The 21,389-nt window shown below is 42.4% G+C and overlaps 1 protein-coding gene across 6 annotated transcripts in view; it reads left to right on the top strand.

The window, feature by feature from the left end:
- Window positions 1–21,389, top strand: part of Nedd4 (NEDD4 E3 ubiquitin protein ligase) — a 91,482-nt gene that overhangs the window by 48,064 nt on the left and 22,029 nt on the right. For 4 of the 6 annotated variants that reach the window (XM_063249254.1, XM_013154687.3, XM_063249233.1 and 1 more), the window contains 7 exons: window positions 8,601–8,651; window positions 9,718–9,779; window positions 12,188–12,290; window positions 16,885–17,045; window positions 19,466–19,580; window positions 19,662–19,829; window positions 20,665–20,730. In XM_063249254.1, the coding sequence (XP_063105324.1) occupies window positions 8,601–8,651; window positions 9,718–9,779; window positions 12,188–12,290; window positions 16,885–17,045; window positions 19,466–19,580; window positions 19,662–19,829; window positions 20,665–20,730 (726 nt within the window). The remainder of the gene's footprint in view (window positions 1–8,600; window positions 8,652–9,717; window positions 9,780–12,187; window positions 12,291–16,884; window positions 17,046–19,465; window positions 19,581–19,661; window positions 19,830–20,664; window positions 20,731–21,389) is intronic. The other 2 variants (XM_013154688.3, XM_063249242.1) reach the window with 1 other exon arrangement.

Raw genomic sequence — 21,389 nt, 5'->3', positions numbered from 1 at the left:
GGAGATAGATCTTTCTTACAGGGAAGAGGATCAAGAGATGAAGGAGGCAGGGGAGGAGGAAAAAGGCAGACGAAAAAGGACCTAAGATGTGCTATATGCATGTATCAGCTCCACACAAGAAATATAAACATGGTGTGCTATGAACATGTAGTAATTAAAAAATGAGGAGAAGGGGCTGGGGATTTAGCTCAGCGGCATACGTGCCTGCCTTGCAAGCAGCCAGTTGTGAGTTCGATCCCTGGTACCGATAAAAACGAAAAAGACCAAAAGAAAAAAAAAAAATGAGGAGAAGGTTAAGATTCATTTCACAAAGTTTATTTTGACGGAGGTTAATAAGATATTTTAAAATGCAGTTTGTATATGAAAGGTGCTTGAGTTAGAAAGATCCTTACTGAAATTTTCATTCTGTAGTTTTGTCCCAAAGACACTGATGAGCAAGCAACAGGAAGCAATAGAAACAGGTGCTGCCTAAGGAGAGGGCTCAAGGCATGCTCTCTTCTGTCCCTAAGAGTCAAGGATGACCTCTGCAGTGGAAAAGGACGCTGTGGGGAAGATCCACAACTAAATTGCAAGACTTCAGGAAATGAGTTACACAGCCAGCATGTGAGGGGACACTGGGCATCACTGATGCACAGGGAGATGCAGAAAATATCACAAAGGTGAACACCCACGAGGAGGGACGGCATCAAAGGGAAGCCCAGCGTAGGCAACTTAGTGAGACCCTGTGTCAAAGGAAAACTTTAAAAGGCTGGAGATGTAACTCAGAACTCCGTGGGTTTAGTTACTGAACTGGGGTAGAACTGGGGGACAAGTGAGTGTTGGTAAGTCTGAGGAGAAATTGAACCCCCCTTCCAGTGATGATAGAAATGCAGAATGGAACACCCTCTTGGAAGGTAGCCTGGCAGTTCCACAGAAGGCCAAGTGAAATTGCCATGTGACCTAGCAGCTCTACTCCTAAATATATACCCAAGAGAAATGAAAACGTATGTTGGCAGAGACTTGTACTCAAATGTTCTTAGCAGGATTATTTACAGCAGCCAAGACATGGAAACAATTCAAATGTCAAATCAGTTGATAAACAGGTAAATAAATGTCATATATTCGTGCTGTATAATATTCAGCAATACGGTGGGTTGAATACTGAGATTGGCTAGTGTGGATGGACCCTGGAACATTACAGTCCTGAAGAGGCCAGTCACTGAGAGTCACATGTCCTATAATTCTGCTATAAGTAATGGCCAGGAGACATGGACCTACAGTGACAGAAAGCAGATGGTATCTACCCATGCCGGAAGTAAGGAAAGGAAATGGGCAGTAATTGCTAAGGGTGTAGGTTTTCTTTCTGCACTGGTGAAAGTATCCTAAAATTGATTGCAGATATTTGTACAACTCTGAAAATACTAAAAAGTATTTGAGTGAGTGGATTATGTGTGATTGTATCTCCATAGAGTTGTTTTATTTAAAAAAAACATTGGGGGGTTGAGGGGTGTTTGCACATTGGTTGAGGTGTTCTGTCTTATACTTTCTGTAGCAGTGGTTCTTAGCCAAGGGTGATTTTGCCACCAGAGAAGGTCTAGCAAAGGGAAAGAAACTTGGTTGTCACAGCTAGAGAAGGGGTGTTGCCAACATCCAATGAGTAGAGGCCAGGAACCTCGGGAATCAGCAGGAATGTGTCTCCTGTCCAATGGCTGCGCCTGCTCCAGACATCACCATTAACAGCCATGTGGGTTTTAAGTGTAACAGATCATCCAGTGGATATCTGTAAGACTGAATTGTAAAAATGTCTGTTGTTTTACATGGTTAAACCTAAACTTAAGCTAAGGAGATAATTTAGCTAATCAAAATCATTTACTTCTCAGTCATCCTGGATGAGAGTATTACTTTATTATATCTTGTTTACTATAGCTTCTTAAAGATCAGATTTATGGAGTATTAAATCTACTTGTGATTTAAAAAGCAAAATAAGACAGAATAAAAGGCATAATGAGCTTAATGGTGGTTTCGATCCCCCATGAAGAAAGGGAGAGAGGGGGCGTAGGAGAATCCTTGAAGTATCATAGGAAATATCACTAAGAACTGTTGTCCATTTCAACAGTTATAATCCACTCATGTTTAAGGGCTTGGTAAGATGATAAACTAAGCTGATTTGCTTGGCTTCCATGTGTAACCATGCTCTTCATGTAGGTATCTTTGGAAATTTCCACAGCCAGATATGGGAGAAAGGAAAAAGCGACTTCACCGCAGACATAGGCTTTTGAATCTACAGTAGCTAGATTCTCTGAATGTGCACTGCGTGTGGGTGTGCCCCTGCTCACCTTGCATGTGCAATCTCACTTAATTTTCCAAAATGCCATTAGGGCCCTATGATGGCTCCTTGTTCTTCAGTTTTGAAGGTTAGGTTCCCATCACTCATCCCTCAGGGGTCCTCTGTGTCTCTCCAGTCTTGAACCTCCTGTCTCTCCTTACCATGGTGACACCCTTGTTTGTGGTCAGCATTCTTCTATTACCTTCCTGAGAACTCTGTGTCACTGACAAAGGTGGTTTCTCTGGGTACAGATTTCTATGTAGGAAATCTTTTCTCTCACAATTGTAGAGGAACTACTCTCTGTTTTACATCTGATCTTGTTTGTGTCTCTTGGACTTTTAGTTTCTCTCTGAGGGCCTGCAGGGTCGTAGTGATGTGCCCTGCCATGCTTTCCTGTGCCCAGGAAAGTGGTGATCTATCTCTCCCTTGTACATTTTGCCCAATACTAAGTGGGCCCTTTTGCTCTCCCGGAGTTAGGAAGTTTCTGAGAATACTTCTTTAACAATTTTCTCTTTTTTTTCTCCCTCTTTCTGAGATGCCCGTATATTTAGATGTTGACTTTTGAATTTTATCCTGTAATTTCCTTATTTGAGGTATCCTGTAGTCTGTTTTATTTTTTGTATTTTAGCTCTACTTTATGAGAAACTTAACAATTTTTCAACCTTACCGTAAATATTTTATTTTAGTAATAGTTTTTCATTTCAAAGAGATTTCCTGTTCTCTCCTTGCTTTTGTTTTTTGAGCCATCTGTTCTATGTGCTAGGAGTCTTATCTATCACTGAGATGGCTTTGGTTCTCTTTTGGGGAGCCCTGGTCCTTACTTTGAATGTTGCTTCCTGGCTCCAGTGCAGACGCCTCACCTGCTGGCACAGATCCTTCATCCAGATAGAAAAACTATCATTGTCTAGTTTTTTTAAAGCATTTTCTCTACAATCTGAGTTGATTTTTATTCAGCTGACTGCCTTCTTTATGTGTGGGTTTAGATCTGTTTTTTAGGTAATAAGCTTTCCTTAAATATTTAGTATTTTTTAAGCACTTAATGGTAGGTAGCTTTCCCTGACACATAAGATTCCAATATTTACTGGAAGGCTTTTCTTCCTATGCAGCTACTAATTAGTGACTTCACTTTGAGGTAACCAGAAAAAGATTAGTCAACTTACTTGAAGATTTTCAGGTTTCTGTCTTTCCCTCTGGGTTGCTTACTATTTCTGGAAGGTAATTTTCTTTCCTGGGAAGCGTGCATTTGTCTGTCCAGTATCATTGGAGCAAGGTGGAGGAAAAGGGCCCGGTGGGCGGGGGTGGGAGACTGATGGGTCAGTGTCACAGGAGCCTGGCTTCTCCCTCATTATGTTTTACATCTTTAGATTCCTCCATTGTAATGTCTCAGTTCATGTCCTTTTATGCTAATTCGACTAAATCTACCACAGTTTGTTCTGCTGGTGGACATTTGATTTTTGTATCCAGTTCAGGCTATTGTGAATAAAATTCTGTGAACATTCTTAAACAAGTATTTTAAAGATACTTGTTCTCATTTCTCATGGAAGAGTAGAGTAGGATTTCTTGATTATAGAATAGTATTTGTTTAACTTTATAAGAGTTCTCATAGCAGCCATCTTCACCAGTGTTCACTATCATCAGGCTTTTACAGATCCTGTCAGCTCTTGCAGAGGGTTTGAAGTTGCACGTCGCTGAGATTTCCTCTGCATTCCCCTGATAACTAGTCGTGTGAGCATCTTGCCATGTGCTATTAGCTTTTCAGTTATCTTCTTGTTGGAAAAATCTGTTCAGCCTTACGCCTGTTTTAATTGGGTGGTGTTTGTTGTCTGTTGTTATTTACACAGCTTTGAAGTGTTTGTCCTGCAGATACTGCTAACTAGAGGAAAAAATACTGACATTACAGGACAGAATCCAGCATACATACCAGATGACCAGTTAATATCCCCAGTAGCAGGACAAGCTGGCCTCCTGTGCCTTCTGCTATGTTGCCTTGTGTTGTATTTGGGCTTTACAAGGGACTTAATACAGGACACATAATTTATAGAATTATTTTATAATAGTCACCCAAAATGCAGAGGAGTGTAAGAGATTTGTCCATGCACTAGAGAACGAAAGAATCCAGCCAAGGGCCTGGATTCCCATGGCAGTGTCCTCCATGGGTCCAGCTGAAACCTAGAGCCCACAACAATGTCTCATGCAAGTCTGTATCAAGGATCTGCACTGGGAAGGCCCACAGGTCAGTAATGGAAGCTAGAAAGTCTGTCAGCCGGATGAAGGATCTGTGCCAGCAGGTGAGGCATCTGCACTGAGCCAGGAAGCAACATTCAAAGTAAGGACCAGGGCTCCCCAAAAGAGAACCAAAGCCATCCTCAGCAACAGCGAGGTCCAGAGCTCCTCTGATGGTGAGAACAGCTGAGTTAATTAATCAGGAAAGCCAACATGATAAGTTTTTCTCCAGGAGAACCCGCAGCACACCTTCTTCCCCTCCACTTTTCTTTTCATGTTGTTAGCAACAATCCTCAGGTGAGTCATCCATACCGGGCACCAAACTGATTTAGTTAAGCTGGGTGTTTACAAGTTAACCATTAGTTAATCTACTACATCCTGTGAAAAACACAAGCACTGCTTTTATAATATTGTTGCCAAAAATAAGTGCAATCTAAATTTAACCATTAATAAATACTAGCTAAGTCAAATTGGATAGTCTTATAGAAGACTAATACTATTCTTTAAAAATGTCAAGGTATGAAAAATAAAAAAGAACGAGATAGTCAGGCCTGGTGTCATATGCCCATCATCCCAGCACTCAGGAAACAAGCAGGAGGATCTCTGTGAGTTCAAGGCCAATCTGGGCTAAATAATGAGTTCAAGGCAGCCTGAACTACATAGTGAGATCCTGTCTCAATAAAATAAAACAAAACAAAACAAAAAGATTGAGATATTTTCTGGATTAAAAGAAAACTAAGACACAACAACTAAGCACAACGTGTGATTTTGAATTGGACCCTGCATTAAAATTAGTGGGACAGTTGGTGACATTTGAGTATAATCTTTGGGTGCCAGTTACTAGTATTCGTGGCTCTGATCATTATGTGATTGCTACATAAGATATTCACATGTAAGGAGCGGGGTGAAAAGTATAGACAACTTCTTAGCACAATTTTTACAACTGTTTGTGAATCTGACATTTCAAAATGAAAAGTAAAAATGGAAAAAGTTTAACCAAAGCTTGTTTAAATAATAAAGGTGATGGTTATCTTTTGTAGGCGATACACAGTTAGGTCTTCCATTCTTTCCAAGCTGACAATCTGTCTTTAACTGGAGTATTTGATTCATCATACATAGTTAGATTTAGTTATCAAAAATGTGCTGTTAATTTCTGTATGTCCCATCTGTTTTCTCTTTTCCCTGCTTCATTTTGGGTTGATCAAGTATTTATAATATTCCATTTCTATTCTTCTCTTGGCTTTTTAGCTCTACGATTAATTAATGATTACCTCATCTAAGTCATACCACTCCATGAAAAATGTCTTACCAGAATGCAGGTCCACTTATGCCACCTGTATCTCATATGCTTGTGTTACAACAAGGCGCATTGTAAACTGCTATGTGGAGGTATGCTTTTTCTGTAGATAACAGTGTGTCCACTGAGAGGTTGAGGATGAGTTTTGGGGTTTTTTTTTTAACTTTTTTTTCTTTCGGTTTTGTGTGGGGGGTTTTGTTTGCTTGCTTGTCGCTTGCTTTTGTTTTTGTTTTGAGACAGCCTCACTATGTAGTGCAGACCGGCCTTGAACTCACTTGGGTGGTCCAGGCTGGGCTTGAGCTCAGAGCAATCCTCCTGCCTCAGCCTCCCAAGTGCTGGAATTGTAAGTGTGTGCCCCACACCTGGTGGGTTTTATTTTGATGGCTTCACTCTTCTGCATCATATTTTGTGAATCTGACATTTCAAAATGAAAAGTAAAAATGGAAAAAGTTTAACCAAAGCTTGTTTAAATAGTAATAGTGATGGTTATCTTTTGTAGACGAGTCTGCCAGTGAATTTCAACCTCACTTCCCTGGCAGCCTCCCCACTTTCCTTCCCATTTGGAGGAGCATCTTCTGCTGCGTATGGGGTGTGAGGCACTTTTTCTCGTTCAGCATCAGCCAGTGTCGCTTTGTTGTCTGGTACTCTGGTGCTGGATGAATTGCCAGCTGCCTCGTGACTTGCTGCCTTTGTTTCTAATATGTTGTTTCTGAGACTTTGCTTTGTCTCTGGCCTTCAACAGGGTTGTGCTCACTCGTGTTTTCTTTATATTTATGCTGCTTCGGCTCACTGAGTTTGCTGAATATCAAAGTTTCTATTTTTCCAAATATGGAAGCCTTTTACCTTCTTCTTCCCCTTCAATACTTTTCTGCCTTATCTCTGCATTATCACCCTCTTTCTTGGGGCCCAGTTATGCATTGTATCAGTATGGGTTTACTGGAGGAACAGATATAACACAAGATACACAAATGTAAACCAGGCATGGTTGTGCATGTCTGTAATCCCAGCACTTGGGAGGCTGAGGCAGGGGGATTGCTGTGAGTTTGAGGCCAGCCTGGCTACAAAGTGAGTTCAAGGCCATCCTGAACTGCATGGCAAGACCCTGTCTCAAGAAAGAAAAAAGATACACAAACGTATAATAACTTACCAGATTGGCTCACGAGGGTCCGCCATGAGTCGGATGAGGGAGCATGCAGAGGGTGTCTGCACGCTGGAGGCTGAAGGATCCTGCCCAAGGTCGAGAGTTCACTGCAGTGTCCTGTGCAAGTCCATATCAGACCAGTGGATCTGCGACAGAACGTTAAAGAGTCTTCAAGGAAGGCTGAAGAGTTCCAGGTAGAAGCCAGACGGTCTGTGCCAAAAGCCAGGAGATGACGTCCAATCTGAAGGTGAAGACTGGAACTCCTCCGAAGAACCAGCAATCAATCCGTCCTCATTTTCCTTTTATTATGTGCAGGCTGCTGCCCTCGGGGAGGGGTTGCAGCACTTACATGCCCCGTCCTGCACAGGCTGGGGATGTTACAAACTAGGGACCCTGGCCCCCTGCTGAGTCACCTAGTTAAACTCTGACCTCAAGTTGATGCAGTGTATCAACCATTACACACATATATTAGACAGTTGGAAATTTCCCACAAATCCTCTTTATTTTCCATTTTGGATAAATTCAGTAACTTATCTAAGCATTCGTATAATTTTTCCCCAGATATCGTTAATCATGTGTTAAACCTTCGTGTGTACTATATTTTTCAGTCTGAAATATAACTTTAATTCATTTTTATGGTTTTTGCTTCACTGCTGAGATTCTCCATTTGTTCATTCATTATGACTTCATTTTCTTTTTGTGTCTTTGAACACCCTTATAGTAGCTGATTTAATTTTCCTGTCAGCTTATTCTAGGAGCTGGGTTATCCTGTGGTTGATTCCTATTAATTAACTTTTCTCTTGATACTGGCTGTGCTCTTCTGTTTCTTTGAGGGCTTAGTGATTTCTTTTTATTGTGTGCTTGATAGTGTACCTCATACATAATGAGGAGAGTAATTTTGTTTTCTTTTCCCTGAGAAGTGCTAATTTGTGTTCTAGCAAATGAACTGGGCTGGACTCACAGTGCTATCTCCCCTAAGTGACATGGTCTCCCCTGGAAATGTAGTCTCTTCAGAGAGTGTGGTCCATCCTGGGGGTGTGGTCTCCTGGGACTGGACCAGGGGCTGTGTCCAGTCCTCTCGGTCTTAGAGCTCTCACCTTTCCTGTACAGTTCAAGGATAAACCAGAGATTTGTTGAGATAGATAGATAGATATTTGTTTGGACAGAGATTTGGAGGGTGTGCGTGGCCTCTTCCTTTCCGGGATCTCCTCTCCCACTGTCTGGGTATGCTGTTAACCTCACTTGGCTCTTCTGACTCCTAGAACCAGCAGCACTGTGGTTTTTCTCCTGTCTCTGGCTGTGTGACATGCAAACTGTGGATTCAAGGTCTCTGGAGTGGCTCTGCTCTCTGGGCTGCCTTCTCTCCAGTATCTTCTTGGTTTTGGCCACTCTGTTGTGCTCTTAAGTTGTTTTTATATTTTGTCGAGGTTACTACTATTCGCCCAAGGGTTCATTGAATGTGTGCTGCTCTGCCATTCCAGGAGTTGTACAACCCTCCTTTTCATTTTCTATTCTTCACTGATGGTTTGTAGTATTAAACAAAAACCCTACACTTCTGTGAATGATGGCAGTATCTCGTCAAAATCTTTTAAAGGAATTGAGCATTACTAATCTTAGTTTTTCTTCTCTTATAGACAAGAGATGATTTCCTAGGTCAAGTGGATGTTCCTCTTTATCCATTACCGGTTGGTATAGTTGTCCACAATGCTGTTTCTTGTGTTTATTCTTTTTAAAGTTGAATAAATACTTACATATATGGCTAATGTCAAGATTTATAAAGTTCATACTGCTTTTTTTCATCAACATATCTTTTGAAAATCCATTTCAATTTTCCACAGCAGTCTTCTCTGCAGCAGCTCTTTACCTGCAGCTTATCTGCAAAGATACAGAGAGCTGCAGAACACACCAGTCCTGTGAGACCGTGGTACAACGATGGAGGACAGCTGTCAGATTTAGGAAACATTTCCAAATAGCCCATGACTGGACCAAGCAGAAAGCAAATAGTACAGACTGAACTTGGAAGATAAAAGTGGTGTCTTAAGTAGAAGAAGGAAGAGGAAAAGCCAATTAATTTTGAAATGCAAGAAATGTATTTTTAGTCATAGACAAATTTCAATAGAAACCCAGTACTGCAAAAAAACTCAAAAGGAAGGAAAGGAGGAAAGGACGAAAGGAGGGAGTAAGGGAAGGAGGAAAGCTGTCAGCCTTCACAAGGCTGAACCAGAGAAATGGAGACAGGCAGTGGAGAACAGGGAAGAACCCTGTAGATGTAGTCACGAAACCTTGGAAGAACCTCAAAACAGAGGGGAGGTGATAGCACAGCACAGGAGTAAAGGTCGGTGCAAGCAGACAGAAGGTTCCTGCACTTTTGAGAGAAAGGCTCCCTCAGCTGATCGCTGGTGTGCAGAGACCCACAGGCCTTAAGCAGCCCTTCAGCTGGGCCCTTGTGGGCTCTCGCCAGCCTGCAGAGGTGCACCCTCCTGGTGCCTCTGTCTGTGGTCTGTGCTGGCCCCCATCCCTCCTGCCTGCAGGGATTGCCCCCTGCTGTCTCTTTGCTGTCCTCTGTCCAGCCTGCTGGTGGCCACAGTGCTGCCTGCTTAGCTCAGTTCACACTGTGAAATCACCAGTGTGATAACTAAAATTGTGCTATCTTACTTTTAACACCGCGATACTTAGATCATGGCTCCTGAATGTTAAGTGTGTGCTGTTTGTGTTAAAGCTGTCTCTTGAAAACCTACGGTTTTGTTTTAGACAGAGAACCCAAGACTGGAGAGACCATATACATTTAAGGACTTTGTTCTTCACCCAAAAAGGTCAGTAACTGCAAAGTCACAGCACCTTTAGTGTTTTTATCTCTCACTAAACCTTACTGTAGCTTGTTTAGAAATTCAGGGTTTAAACCTTTATAAATAAGCCAGTTCTGAAATATTATGATTTTTAAGCTTTATTGTTCTTTCTGATTTAAAAGTACCATTTGTACATTCTGAACATACAGCAACAGATCCCACCCTTTGGGAAAGGTTTTCAGCATCAGACTAGAAGGCTAACTTTTGTCATGATATGTATTTGTTATATCAGGTTATAGATAATTTTGTCATACTGTGCTTTAAAAATTCACAAACATTTAAAACAAACAACATGCACAAAGCCAGTTTTGGGAAAATCTAACTATGCTTTGCATACTATAATTTTTAATTTTTTTTGTTTTATTTTATTTTATTTATTTATTGGTACTGGGGATACAACTCATGACCTTGTGCCTGCCAGGCAGGTGCTTGTGCCACTGAGCTAAACCCCCAACCCATCATACGTAATTTTTAAACAATATTTTAGAAGTATTTAGGGAAAACTATACAAGTAGAGACTAGAATTTAAAACCCAAATAGAAGCTTATCATTCCATTTTCCTAAACTGAAGTACTTGATTTTTGTCAAAATTTTAAAACTGTTTAATCTTCTATGCCATGCAGTCAAGTAAAACCTAATCAAAATGTGTGTAGGTTTACTGTCAGAGAACTCAGAGTCAGCAGAGAAAGATCTGTGGAAACAACAGTATTCGTCATGTTTTTTAAACTAGAAGATGCCTTTGAAAATGGAATTCAGCAAAATTTTTCACTTGAAACGACTTCTCTAAATTGTTCTTTATAGTATAAATATAAAACAAAATGAAAGACAGCGCTGTGACTTTATTAATGTTTACTCTGCATATGCAACATCATATTTAATTCTAGGAGTCTAGGGTGTAAATCTCTTGTCTCCCTTTAATTCTAGACTGAGTGTGACATCTGCATACCAACAGTAACTAAGCAAATCTTTCTTCTCTTATTTGATGTTCTAGTAGCCTGCTTTTCAATTTATAAGATGCTTTTTACCATCTTGCTTTTACAAATAACATGTTGCCACTTCTGTATCTGCATTAACTGTGGAAGAAAGGCTTTATTCAGATAGGAGGTGTACTCCATTCTCATATTTGAAGCCCACTAAGTTGAAACCATAGGCTTATTTTCTGCTTGGGAAGATAAGAAACAGCCATGGACTTGTTTTCTGAGAATGTTCTCTGAGCCGTTGTAACCTTCACGGCCGCAGGTCAGCCTGTGTCATCCTTGCTGAGGAAGCATATCAGTGGTCCTGGAAACACGAGCCAAAGATTTTCCTGACTGCTTGGGACAGGAAACACAAAATTTGCCAAATGCATGAGAACTTACAGAGAACAACTGAAATGATGGGGTGGTGCTCAAAGACGAATAAAAGATTAGAGCACAGCTGTCTAGAAAGACAAAGGATAGTTGCCTGTATGACTGCCATCCATGAAAGTCACCAAGATGGAAATAGAAACTATTCAGGATGCTAAGAACTATTTCTTAAGGAAATCTTTGAATGCTGAAATTAATGGAAGCAATGAAAGAGATAGAATTAAGTCTTAGGAGCTTATGAAAGTCAGATTTTTAAAAAAGATTTAAAACATGATCACAGTGGGCAGCAGCCTTTAACCCGGGTGACCTGTGATTGAAAAGAAGTAACACAATGTGAAGCCAAGGCCACGCAGGACCACAGGGTCCTTCCTGTCACCCTGCAGCCTGTGACAGTCAATGTCCCATGCAAATCTCTGCAGATGTGCTTTCCTGTCCTGGGCTGTGTGGCTCCCAACTTGTGTAAGATAAAGCTGGAGTTCTGGCTTTGCTCATCCTCAGCATCTGGACTGTCCCCACCCACCTGGCTCTGTCTCTTCTGCTTCCCAGCTCTTCCCTTCCCTCAACTGCTACAGATCAAATCCTCTGCAGTCTTCCAGGCCTAGCCAAAGTCCCAGCTCCTCCATGAAGCACTTGCTGCTCCTTTACTTGAACTTCTGCGGCCTCTTTTTTTTTTTCCAGCTTGGCTTGGTTTGGTTTGGTTTATTTTTTGAGATAGGATCTCACTATCTAATTCAGATACTGGCTGACCCTGAACATGGGGCATTCCTCCTGCCTCAGCCTCCCAAGTGCTGGGTGGGAGTATAGGTGTGTGCCGCCACAGCTCAGTTTGGCCTCTTCTTCATAGCTCACTGCATGTGTTTCCTTTCCCTCCACCATGTACGCCTTTTCCCAAATGTCTACTGCACTAGAACCTGTCTTTCAGCCTTCTTTAGAAACTCCCTAGTAGCTAGTAGGTGTTCAGTAAACTTACTAAATAATACTTTCTGCCTAGAGTTAATGTTTTATGAATAATTATTTTCTTTTCTACAGTCACAAATCAAGAGTTAAAGGTTATCTGAGATTAAAAATGACTTATTTGCCTAAAACCAGTGGCTCAGAAGATGATAATGCAGAACAGGCTGAGGAATTAGAGGTGAGAGTTTATAAATTTTGGCTAAACTAAAAAATATATAATTTTATTTTACTATATTCCAAAGAAATATAACTTCATTCAATGAAATTAAAGTGTGTACCAAAAATTATTTCAGACCTTTATTTCCCCCAAGCACTTATTAACTGTTCCTTTTCCTCTGTAGCTTTCTCTACAGTGATGGCCATCCTCCATGCCTTGTTAGTTTAAGAAGCAGCATGTACAGTGTTTATAATGAAAGCTTGTATCTTAATTAAATCATTACGTGTTCCTAGTGCTTCAGAGTTTTCTAAAATGATGTCTTGTTCTCTCTTAAAGCAAGAAAAATTTGGATTTGTAAGTTAAATATATGGGCATTTTGAGAAGTCTGCGTAAGTGTTCTTATGGCTCGTAATTTCTGTTACTTTTCTGCTGTGGGAAGCCTCGAGCAAAGGAGGAAAAGTGAGCTCTGTGTGAGCTAATGAAAAGCCATGTTTACGTGACACTTCTCAGGTCGACAGGACAGAAGGGACATCAGCACCAAGTTCTGGGTAGTGTCCAGTGGGTGGACCGAGGAGACTTGGGGCAGTACCCTGTGAGAGCTACGCAAATCCCTGGGCCACAGGCCATGCCCAGTACCTCTGGAGCTTCTTCCCTTAGGGAGATTCATGATCTGAAAAGGGCACAAATGCTGCTCCTCGAGGTCCCCTGAAGGCCAGCTCACCACTGGGCCACAGTTGTCTAGCAGCCCTGGCAGTGGCATCAGCACTACTGCTTCTGGGGCTCCTTTCTGGTTCCCGACAGTGTTGCCTCTGGTTGGGCTTCTGCTGTGGTATCTAGGATAGCTGGAACCAAGAGAGGTCTGCAGGGCTGGGCATCCTCATGCGGCAGGGAGTGAGTTTGAGCAGGGTTTTCTGAGAATGTTTTAGTGCATTAGTGAAACTTCATTTTGTGGGATAAAGTATGGTAATATAAAGGACAGATTTTGTCTCTTCTAATCATAGAGTATGGATAAAGGACCCACTTTGGTGAGCAAAGAACACATCATACTCTCAAGTCTGTCTTCAGTTACTTGAATTTTTCTTTGAGACAAAGTCTTGCTACATGGCCCAGGTTGGCCTCAGCCTCCCAAGTGCTGGATTTCAGGCATTCACCACTGCACCCAACTTTATTACCTTGTCTTCCCATTGGCTTTTCATATAATTACTTTTAAAGTTTTAAGATGTTTATTAGAGCCTGGCATGATGGTGCACACCTGTCATCCCAGCACTCAGGAGGCTGAGGCAGGAGGATTGCTGCAGGTATAAGACTACTCTGGGCTACAAAGTGAGTTCAAGGCCAACCTGAACTGCATAGGGAGACCCTGTCTCAAAAAAGGCAAGAAAAAAAGAAAAGAAAAAATACCAAAATATTTTTAGAAGCTTGGTGCACAAGATATCTTGCAAAATGGAATTATATTTGAAATGAAAAATGTCTATATTAAAGAAAGAAAATATTTTAATAACTTTTAAAAAATGAAGACCATCTCATTGCTTAGTAACCTGCTCTGGGCTCTGCCCTCACATCTGAGTCACAGGTCCCAGGTCCCACTCACACATAGGCCTGTGGGCAGAGCCGTTCACCTCGTGCTGTGCCTGTGTTCCAGTGGTGGAGTCCCCAGGTACACCTTGTCACTTCAGGAGATGTGAGTGGGACTTGTTTACAAAGCACATGCCCTTCTACAGTGACCTTCTGGGTAGCTGACAACCAGAGAGGTTTGGTCTGACATCTAGTTTAACCAAATATATAAAATTCTACTATTTTAAGAAGCCGGTAGTACTTTTGAAAAGAGATCCACTCGTCGGCAGTTTGTGTTTCTTAGTAATTGTAGCTGTGGTAGGTAGTCCTGTGACATTCGACTTGGTCCCTGCTGTGGCGCTAGGGTCTGCTGTGTATGCTCCCTGTGGCAAGTGGGCGAAGCCTCTCAGCTCCAGAGCATCTTCCCATGCCGCTGCTTTCCCTTGTGTGTTTCAGCTGTGTGTTAGCTTCCTAAGGGTCATGGATTCTTAGACGCTCGTCTTACAGAAAGTAGTAGATGATAATGTTTAACAGGATTCTACCTAAGCAATGAAAACCCATTTGCTAAATGGCATTTGAGTACACAACTATATCTCCTCAACTTTTAAACAGGCTTTCTAAAAAGGCCCTTATCCAATTTTTAAAATTTCCTTGAATATACTTAGATAGCAGAAAACAGATCTTTAAGAGAGAAACCTTAGCTTTTGTTTCTTGTTTGTTTGTTTGGTTTGGTTTTTTTGTGGTACTGGTAACTGACCAAAGGTCTTCTTATTGAGCTACCTTCTAGGGCTTTTTTGTTTGGTTGGTTTTGGTTTTGATTCTGAGACAAGTTCTCAGTAAGCCACTTAAGTTGCTTGGGGGGCTACATTTTGTAGTCAAACTTACAGATATTCTCTTTGATGCCCTTCAGGTTTGAGATTATATTCAGCAAATTCCCATTCTTGGAATATATGTTTTAAATTTGCCAAAGTTCTAACCTTTTGGGTTTATTCTCTAGCATCTAAATATTATTCAGTCTAGCTGGGTGTGGTGGGTCTACCTATAATCCCAAACTCTGGGAGGCTGAGGCAGGAGGATCAAATAAAAAATAAAAGAGCTGGGGTGAAGCTCAGTGCAGAGGCCCTGGGTTCAATCCCCAATGCCACAAAAAAATTAGGTAAAATAAAAGTATTACTCAAAACCTGTGTTAGGCATGGTGAGGTGTGCGAGCAGGATGACTGCTTGAGTTTGAGGTCAGCCTGGGCAACATAGCAAGACCCTATCTCAAAAAGTACAATTATTATTTCCTCTGTAACCTCTCCTACTATAACATATGAGGTAGGGGGCCAATTACAAACAAGTGAATAGGTACCCATTTTCTAAGGATTTGCCTCTTCTGCACAGATTTGAGGTTCATTCTCTGCTGAATTCCTTCCGTGTGAGTCTGCTGCCCTCTCTAATCTGTTCTTTTTTTTTTTTTTTCTTTTGTCTTTTTCATTTTTGTCAGTACCAGGGATCGAACTCATGACTGCCTGCTCGCAAGGCAGGTGCTTATGCCGCTGAGCTAAATCCCCAGCCCCATCTAATCTGTTCTTTTGAGCCGTCTGTCCTTACATGCACCATAGCCACATTGCTGATTCATCATTTTTTGTTTTTTTTTTTTTTGTAGTCCTGGGAATTGAACTCAGGACCTTTGCACTGTGGTCCCAGCCCCTTCTGATTTTTATTTTGAGGTTGAGACTCACCAAATCACTAGTTTCCAAGGCTGAGCTTGAACCTGCAATCCTCCTGCATCAGCCTCCCAGAGTGCTGGGATTACAAGTGTGTGCCACCACACTCAGTTTTAACCATTGCATTTTATAACGTTTTTTTCTGTTGGGTTGCTCTCCACTCATTGCTCTTATTTTTTAGAGTTAAGGCTCATTATTACTCTTAGTTTTCATTTCTATTTGAATTTGACAATTGGTTTGTGTTATTTAAAAATATCGGGGCCGGGGATTTAGCTCAGCGGCATAAGCGCCTGCCTTGCAAGTGTGTGGTCATGAGTTCGATCCCCGGTACCGATAAAAAGAAAAAGACCAAAAAAAAAAAAAATATATCCATATTGTAGTTTTATCATAATCTTGGCAAATTTATAGATCAACTTGGGAAGAATTGACCTTTGTGAGTGGATTTTCCTAGCCATGATAATGCTGTGTTTTCTTTCATTCAGGTCTTCTTTAAGGCGTATCTTAAACTTTTCTTTACTAGTTTATTTTGATATCCAACACTTTCCTAACCGGACTGGCATTTATAAATACTTTGTCTGACACTTCTTCTGTTGTAAGATTTCTCATATGAAGTCATGCCATTAGCTCTCACTGCCCGTTTATTCCTCTCTTCGTCTAGCCAAGGCTTGATATGTGTTTTGTTTCTTGCTAGACTCAGAGAAACTAGACTCCCAGGTGTCTATCTGTCTCTTGGTCTTTCTTTTTTTCGCTGCTTTGTGACCTGACCATGATGCGTGCCCTTGCCCAGAGATGCAGACACCAACACAAATGAGAACGGAGGCTTTAGTTACGGCAGTGAGGCAGTCTCGTGTCTCTTGTTCTGTCTCACCTGACAATCTGCCTGACTTTCCTCATCTTCTCCTGTCTCGTGAGGCGGCGTTTCCACCAGAAGCAGTGTCCTTCCCCTGGTGGGGCTGTGCCCGTTGTACACTATCCAGCCCTGTGCAAGTCTCTCTGACTTAGAGAACAGTCCCTGCTTGGCCCAGCGTCCCCTGAGTGTCGGAGTTTCTCCACACCGTCCCACTTCAGGTGTTTGCTTATGTAAAGGCATTATTGGTCCCTTCCTTTTCTGTTAGACACGTTTAAAAAATTTTGGAAAAATTACAGAATGTTTTCAAACAAAATCCAAGTGGTTATCATTTTGTGAAGCAAAGATCATTTCATAAAATATTCATATTAGGACTTCACAGTTGAAGATGTGCTAAGTCTGTCAGTGCTCGCTTTCTGAAATCTGTGTGCTGGATCTCTGGTCTGTCTGTCCTCTTCGGCAGATGGCTTATGCAGTTCTTGGTTGTTTCCACCCTGTGTTTCAGCCTGGCTGGGTTGTTTTGGACCAACCAGATGCTGCTTCCCACTTGCAGCAGGAGCCGTCTCCCCTTCCTCCAGGGTGGGAGGAGAGGCAGGATATCCTCGGGCGGACCTACTACGTGAACCATGAGTCCCGGAGGACCCAGTGGAAAAGACCAACCCCCCAGTAAGTGCAGCCGTGGCTCTTATGTTTGTAGTCTGGGCACTGGTTGACCACTAATTTCATTTTGAGGTCAGATCTCAGACAGATGCATAGTGGTGGGGGGACCCATCAAACTGTAAGACCAGCTTATCTGTGTGTGTGTATGTGTGTGTGTATATGTGTTACTGGTATTGAACCCAGGGCCTTCCCACGGAGCTGCATCCCTAGCCTGTTTTTATTTTGTTATTTGACACCATGTCTTTCTAAGTTACTAACTTGCCCAGACTGGACTTGAACTTGCCATCCTCCTGCCTCAGCCTCCCAGAGTACTGGGATAACAGGTCTATGCTATCAAGCCCAGCAAAAGACCAGGATTTTATGGCCCAGGGCTTAAAAAATGTTATTCAGTTATATTTTTAAACCTGATTTGATAATATTCAGAATCATTTGACCCACAGATACCACCTTTTTAATTGATTCAATTTAAATTATTAATTATATAGCATATATGTATATATAACTTTTGCTGTGTAGTTCAGGCTGGCCTCAAGCCCATGGCAGTCAGCCTGCCTCAGCTTCCCAAGTGCTGGGATTACAGGCATGCACCACTACACCTGGCTATATAAATCTTTTCTTCTGAAATTGACTTTAAAATATTTTAGAAGCTGGGTGTGGTGGTATGTGCCTACAGTCCCAGCCCTCAGGAGGCTGAGGCAAGAGGATCTCCAGAAGCTCAAGGCCAGCCTGGACTACAGAGTGAGTCAAAGGCCAGCCTGAACTGCATAGCAAGACCCTGTCCCCCCCAAAAATAAAGATCTTAGAAATTTTATAGTTTTTTAATAAAAATATAATATGCTATTTCCACCATGCCCTATTTTTAATATATAAAATATTTGTAAAATACAGAGACCTAGTAATAAAGATGTTGTGTTCAAAACCTATTGTGCAATCTGATTTCTGTTCCTATATCTTCCACAGTGCACAGATCAGACAGAGCGGCCTCTGATGTGTCCTAGCTCACATCTCCTCAGGGCATTTTTTATTACCATCGGACTGCACATATATTCCCCAGTTCTTTCTTTACCATTATCAACTCCTTCCCATTTCTCCTTCCATTTAGGCTGAGATGACTTTTCTTAGTGTCTGATTGTTGGATGCATTCTTATAATTTTTTAAATTTGTCCATTAACTTCCTAATTTTTGGTTCTGATATTCTGTATCAGATATAGCCCAACAATTTTCCTATCCATAAATCTTTCCAAAGTAAATCAGAGATGTAAGTCTTTCATGGCAAAGAGGCATTGATATCTATAAAATGACAAACTGCAGAACCAAAAACATTAAAATTCTGCAAAATTACCTGGCTGCATGCCTCAATGTTATGGCCAGCTAGCTTGAGAACCCTATTTATTTTATTATGGCTGAAGTCATTTCAGGTAGCAAAAAGCAAATATTTAGGCAGAAAAAACAATCTAAAACATTCTGTCAGTCTTGTATTTTAGCCAGCTAAGCACAGCAAGAACCTGTCTTCTTGAACCCAGGGTGGGGAAGGCCAGCAATGGGACAGTTTGATTGAAAGGGTAAGTTTGGGTGGCGATCATTAATAACATTGTTGAGCACTTCAGAAAAGCTAGAAGATTAGAATGTCCTCACCACAAAGAAATGATAAATGTATGAGGTGATGAATATGCTATGCACTCTGATTTGATTCTTAAATAATGTAAATATGTATCAAAATATCACCCAGTACCCCAAACACTGCTTCTACAATTATCAGGGGTCAAGTTTTAAAAACAGTAATTACGTTTTGCCAAATAGGTATACCTGGTCTCAAAATAAAAATAAAGAATGGTCTTGTCACTGCCCTGGGCTTATCTGATATTAAATAAATTGATACTTGTTATCAGATATTTGAACAAATCCTCATTCAGATAGTCTGGTTATATTAAATGCAGATAACTGAGTCATGTGACTTAGAAATAACTGTGTTTGTAGCTTCCCTAAATCCAGACGAGCCTTTGCTCCCCCTCCCCATGGCGGCTGACATGGTTTACAGAATCGTGCACTGTCCAGTCCTGGTTAGTCTCACTTTAGACCCTGGTTCTCTCCCAGTCTTTCCTTCTGCCTTCCCTGCTCTCGCACGGGGAAGCCTACACCTGATTAACTCCGCTGCTGCCAGCATGGTGCCTGATTCCTGAAGAAGTCATCCATTATCCTGAGCACCGTGATGAACTAAAATATCAGACATGTGACCCAGTTTCACATCACTGTGGTTCCCTAAGGTGCTCTGAAGGTGCCAGTGTGTCCACAGTTTTACACACGCGTGTTGAAATAGCCTTTGGCCAAAAACAGTTCTGATCTGTGTAGTTTGTTGATGACCACAGAACTCTTGCCTGTCATTCTGTCCTGAGATGTAAGTGATGGCTTTGTGTACTCTCCTCCAGGGACGACCTCACAGATGCTGAAGGTGGTGACATTCAGCTGCAAGCACAGCGTGCCTTTACCACCAGGCGGCAGATATCAGAGGAAACAGAAAGCAGTGACATACAGGAGTCCGAGGTATCAGAGCTTTCGATGTGACTGCCAGGCCTGCATGGTGGATGAGAATGTTAAGGCTCACGCTGACTCTGCTCATTTCAGAATTGGGAGATTATAAGAGAGGACGAAACTGCCGTGTCCAGCAGTCAAACCTTCCCACCACCTCCTCCACCAGGTCTCCTGGATGTTCAGCCCCATCTTGCAGAAGAATTGAGTGCCAGGCTCACTGTTCACCAAAATTCATCTGCCAGCCAGCCAGCAGCCAGCTCAGTAAGAGACTCCTGATTATGTTTTGCTTCAGGATTTTATATTACAAATATTCCACTCAACAACTAACAAAGAATTTTGTCTTCACTGGTATGGGTAACATGTCAGAGCCCTGGAGACTTTATAGAGTGATCAAATGTTCAGGTAATAAGCTAGAGCAGGTAGTCCCAGTGGTCACTGGCATGTAAGCCTTCATTATGTCCTTGCCCCCAGCCCAAAGCCCTCAGGAGCACACACCACAGTGTCTTGGTAAGAGTGTTAGAAACACTCACAGGGTTCAGGTGATTTGGAGGAAGATTTGGGAAGCAGGACAATGCTGGGCCTTGCACACTGCCCAGAAGCACTGGGTTCTATAATTGCACATCCCAGATCTTCTGTATCGTGAGGCCACAGCAAAGCGTAGCAAGAAGGGGCACCAGGCACTAGCAGGATAGGGAGATGTTTGATATTTTGTTGCGTGAGGTATTCACATTTTGTCTGTGTTCAGATAAGTTGTGGAGTTACTTTTTTTTTCTTTTTTCTGGTTCTAGAGATTGAATCTGGGGCTTTGCACTGAGCTATATCCCTAGCCCTTTATATTATCTTATTTTGAAACAGGGGCTCACTAAGCTGCTAAACTGCTCACACTGGGCTTTAAATGGCAATTCTCCTGCCCCAGGCTCCCAGACTGCAGGGATTATAGGTGTGCACTGTCTGTGAATACCAGGCCAGCTCCTGATGTCAGGATGTCAGGAGGTGAGGGTGGCACCAGTGCAGTCTGGCTGGAGCAGAGCCTCTGCCTGACCCTCACTCCTCACTGCATCACAAAGCTAAAGCTCTGCTCTTCTGTTTCTATAAGAATCACGCCAGCAGCAGAGGCAGCTTGCAAGCCTATACTTATGAGGAGCAGCCAGCACTTCCTGTGGTGAGTTTCATCCTCTCCCCAGCCATCAACACCTTTTTATTGCTTTATGCAAACCCTGAGCATAAACATCTAGTCTGTAGTCATCAAGGAGCCTGAAGACAGGAGGTGGAGCTGTGGTTCCCACTCCCTTTGCTGTCTTGTGCTGGGGACCATGTGGGCTGTGGTCTTGGCAGGGCTGTGCTGGGACCATGTGGACCCTGGCCACTGCAGGGCTGTGGTGGAGACCCTCTGGGCCATTGCCTCGGCGGGGCTGTGCTATCTGAGGAGCCCACACAAGGTACAGCAGCTTGGGTTCTGGCGCCTGTGTCCCAAGTACCCAATTGTCCATCAGCCATTTGCCTGTGTGTGAGGGACCCTCCACACAGGAGGTATCTGGCAAGGGATTCTCTGCCTCTATTCAGTTCCCAGCCTGTGTTGGTGTTTGGGGTGGCTCTATGTTCCCCCATCACTCCTCCCTGGCCCGAGTCTCATGTGCCCCACAGTCTTGCCTTTATCTGGACCTCAATTACTTTTCTCTAGCATTGAAAGCCTGATGCCAGCCTCCCAGCCTGCCCTCTCCTGACCCCTGCCGAAGCCACCTGCTCCCCTCCTTTCCCTGTGGGTCTGGGTCCCCTCCACCTCTCTGGCCATGTGCATGTCTATTATAGTCAGGGTTTGCA

Source organism: Cavia porcellus, unplaced genomic scaffold, assembly GCF_034190915.1.
Source record: "Cavia porcellus strain 051 isolate PalLab524CR breed Dunkin Hartley unplaced genomic scaffold, mCavPor4.1 scaffold_1, whole genome shotgun sequence".
Classification (NCBI taxonomy): domain Eukaryota; kingdom Metazoa; phylum Chordata; class Mammalia; order Rodentia; family Caviidae; genus Cavia; species Cavia porcellus.
The sequence above is the reverse complement of the archived record's forward strand: the minus strand, read 5'-3'. Positions and strand labels throughout refer to the sequence as shown.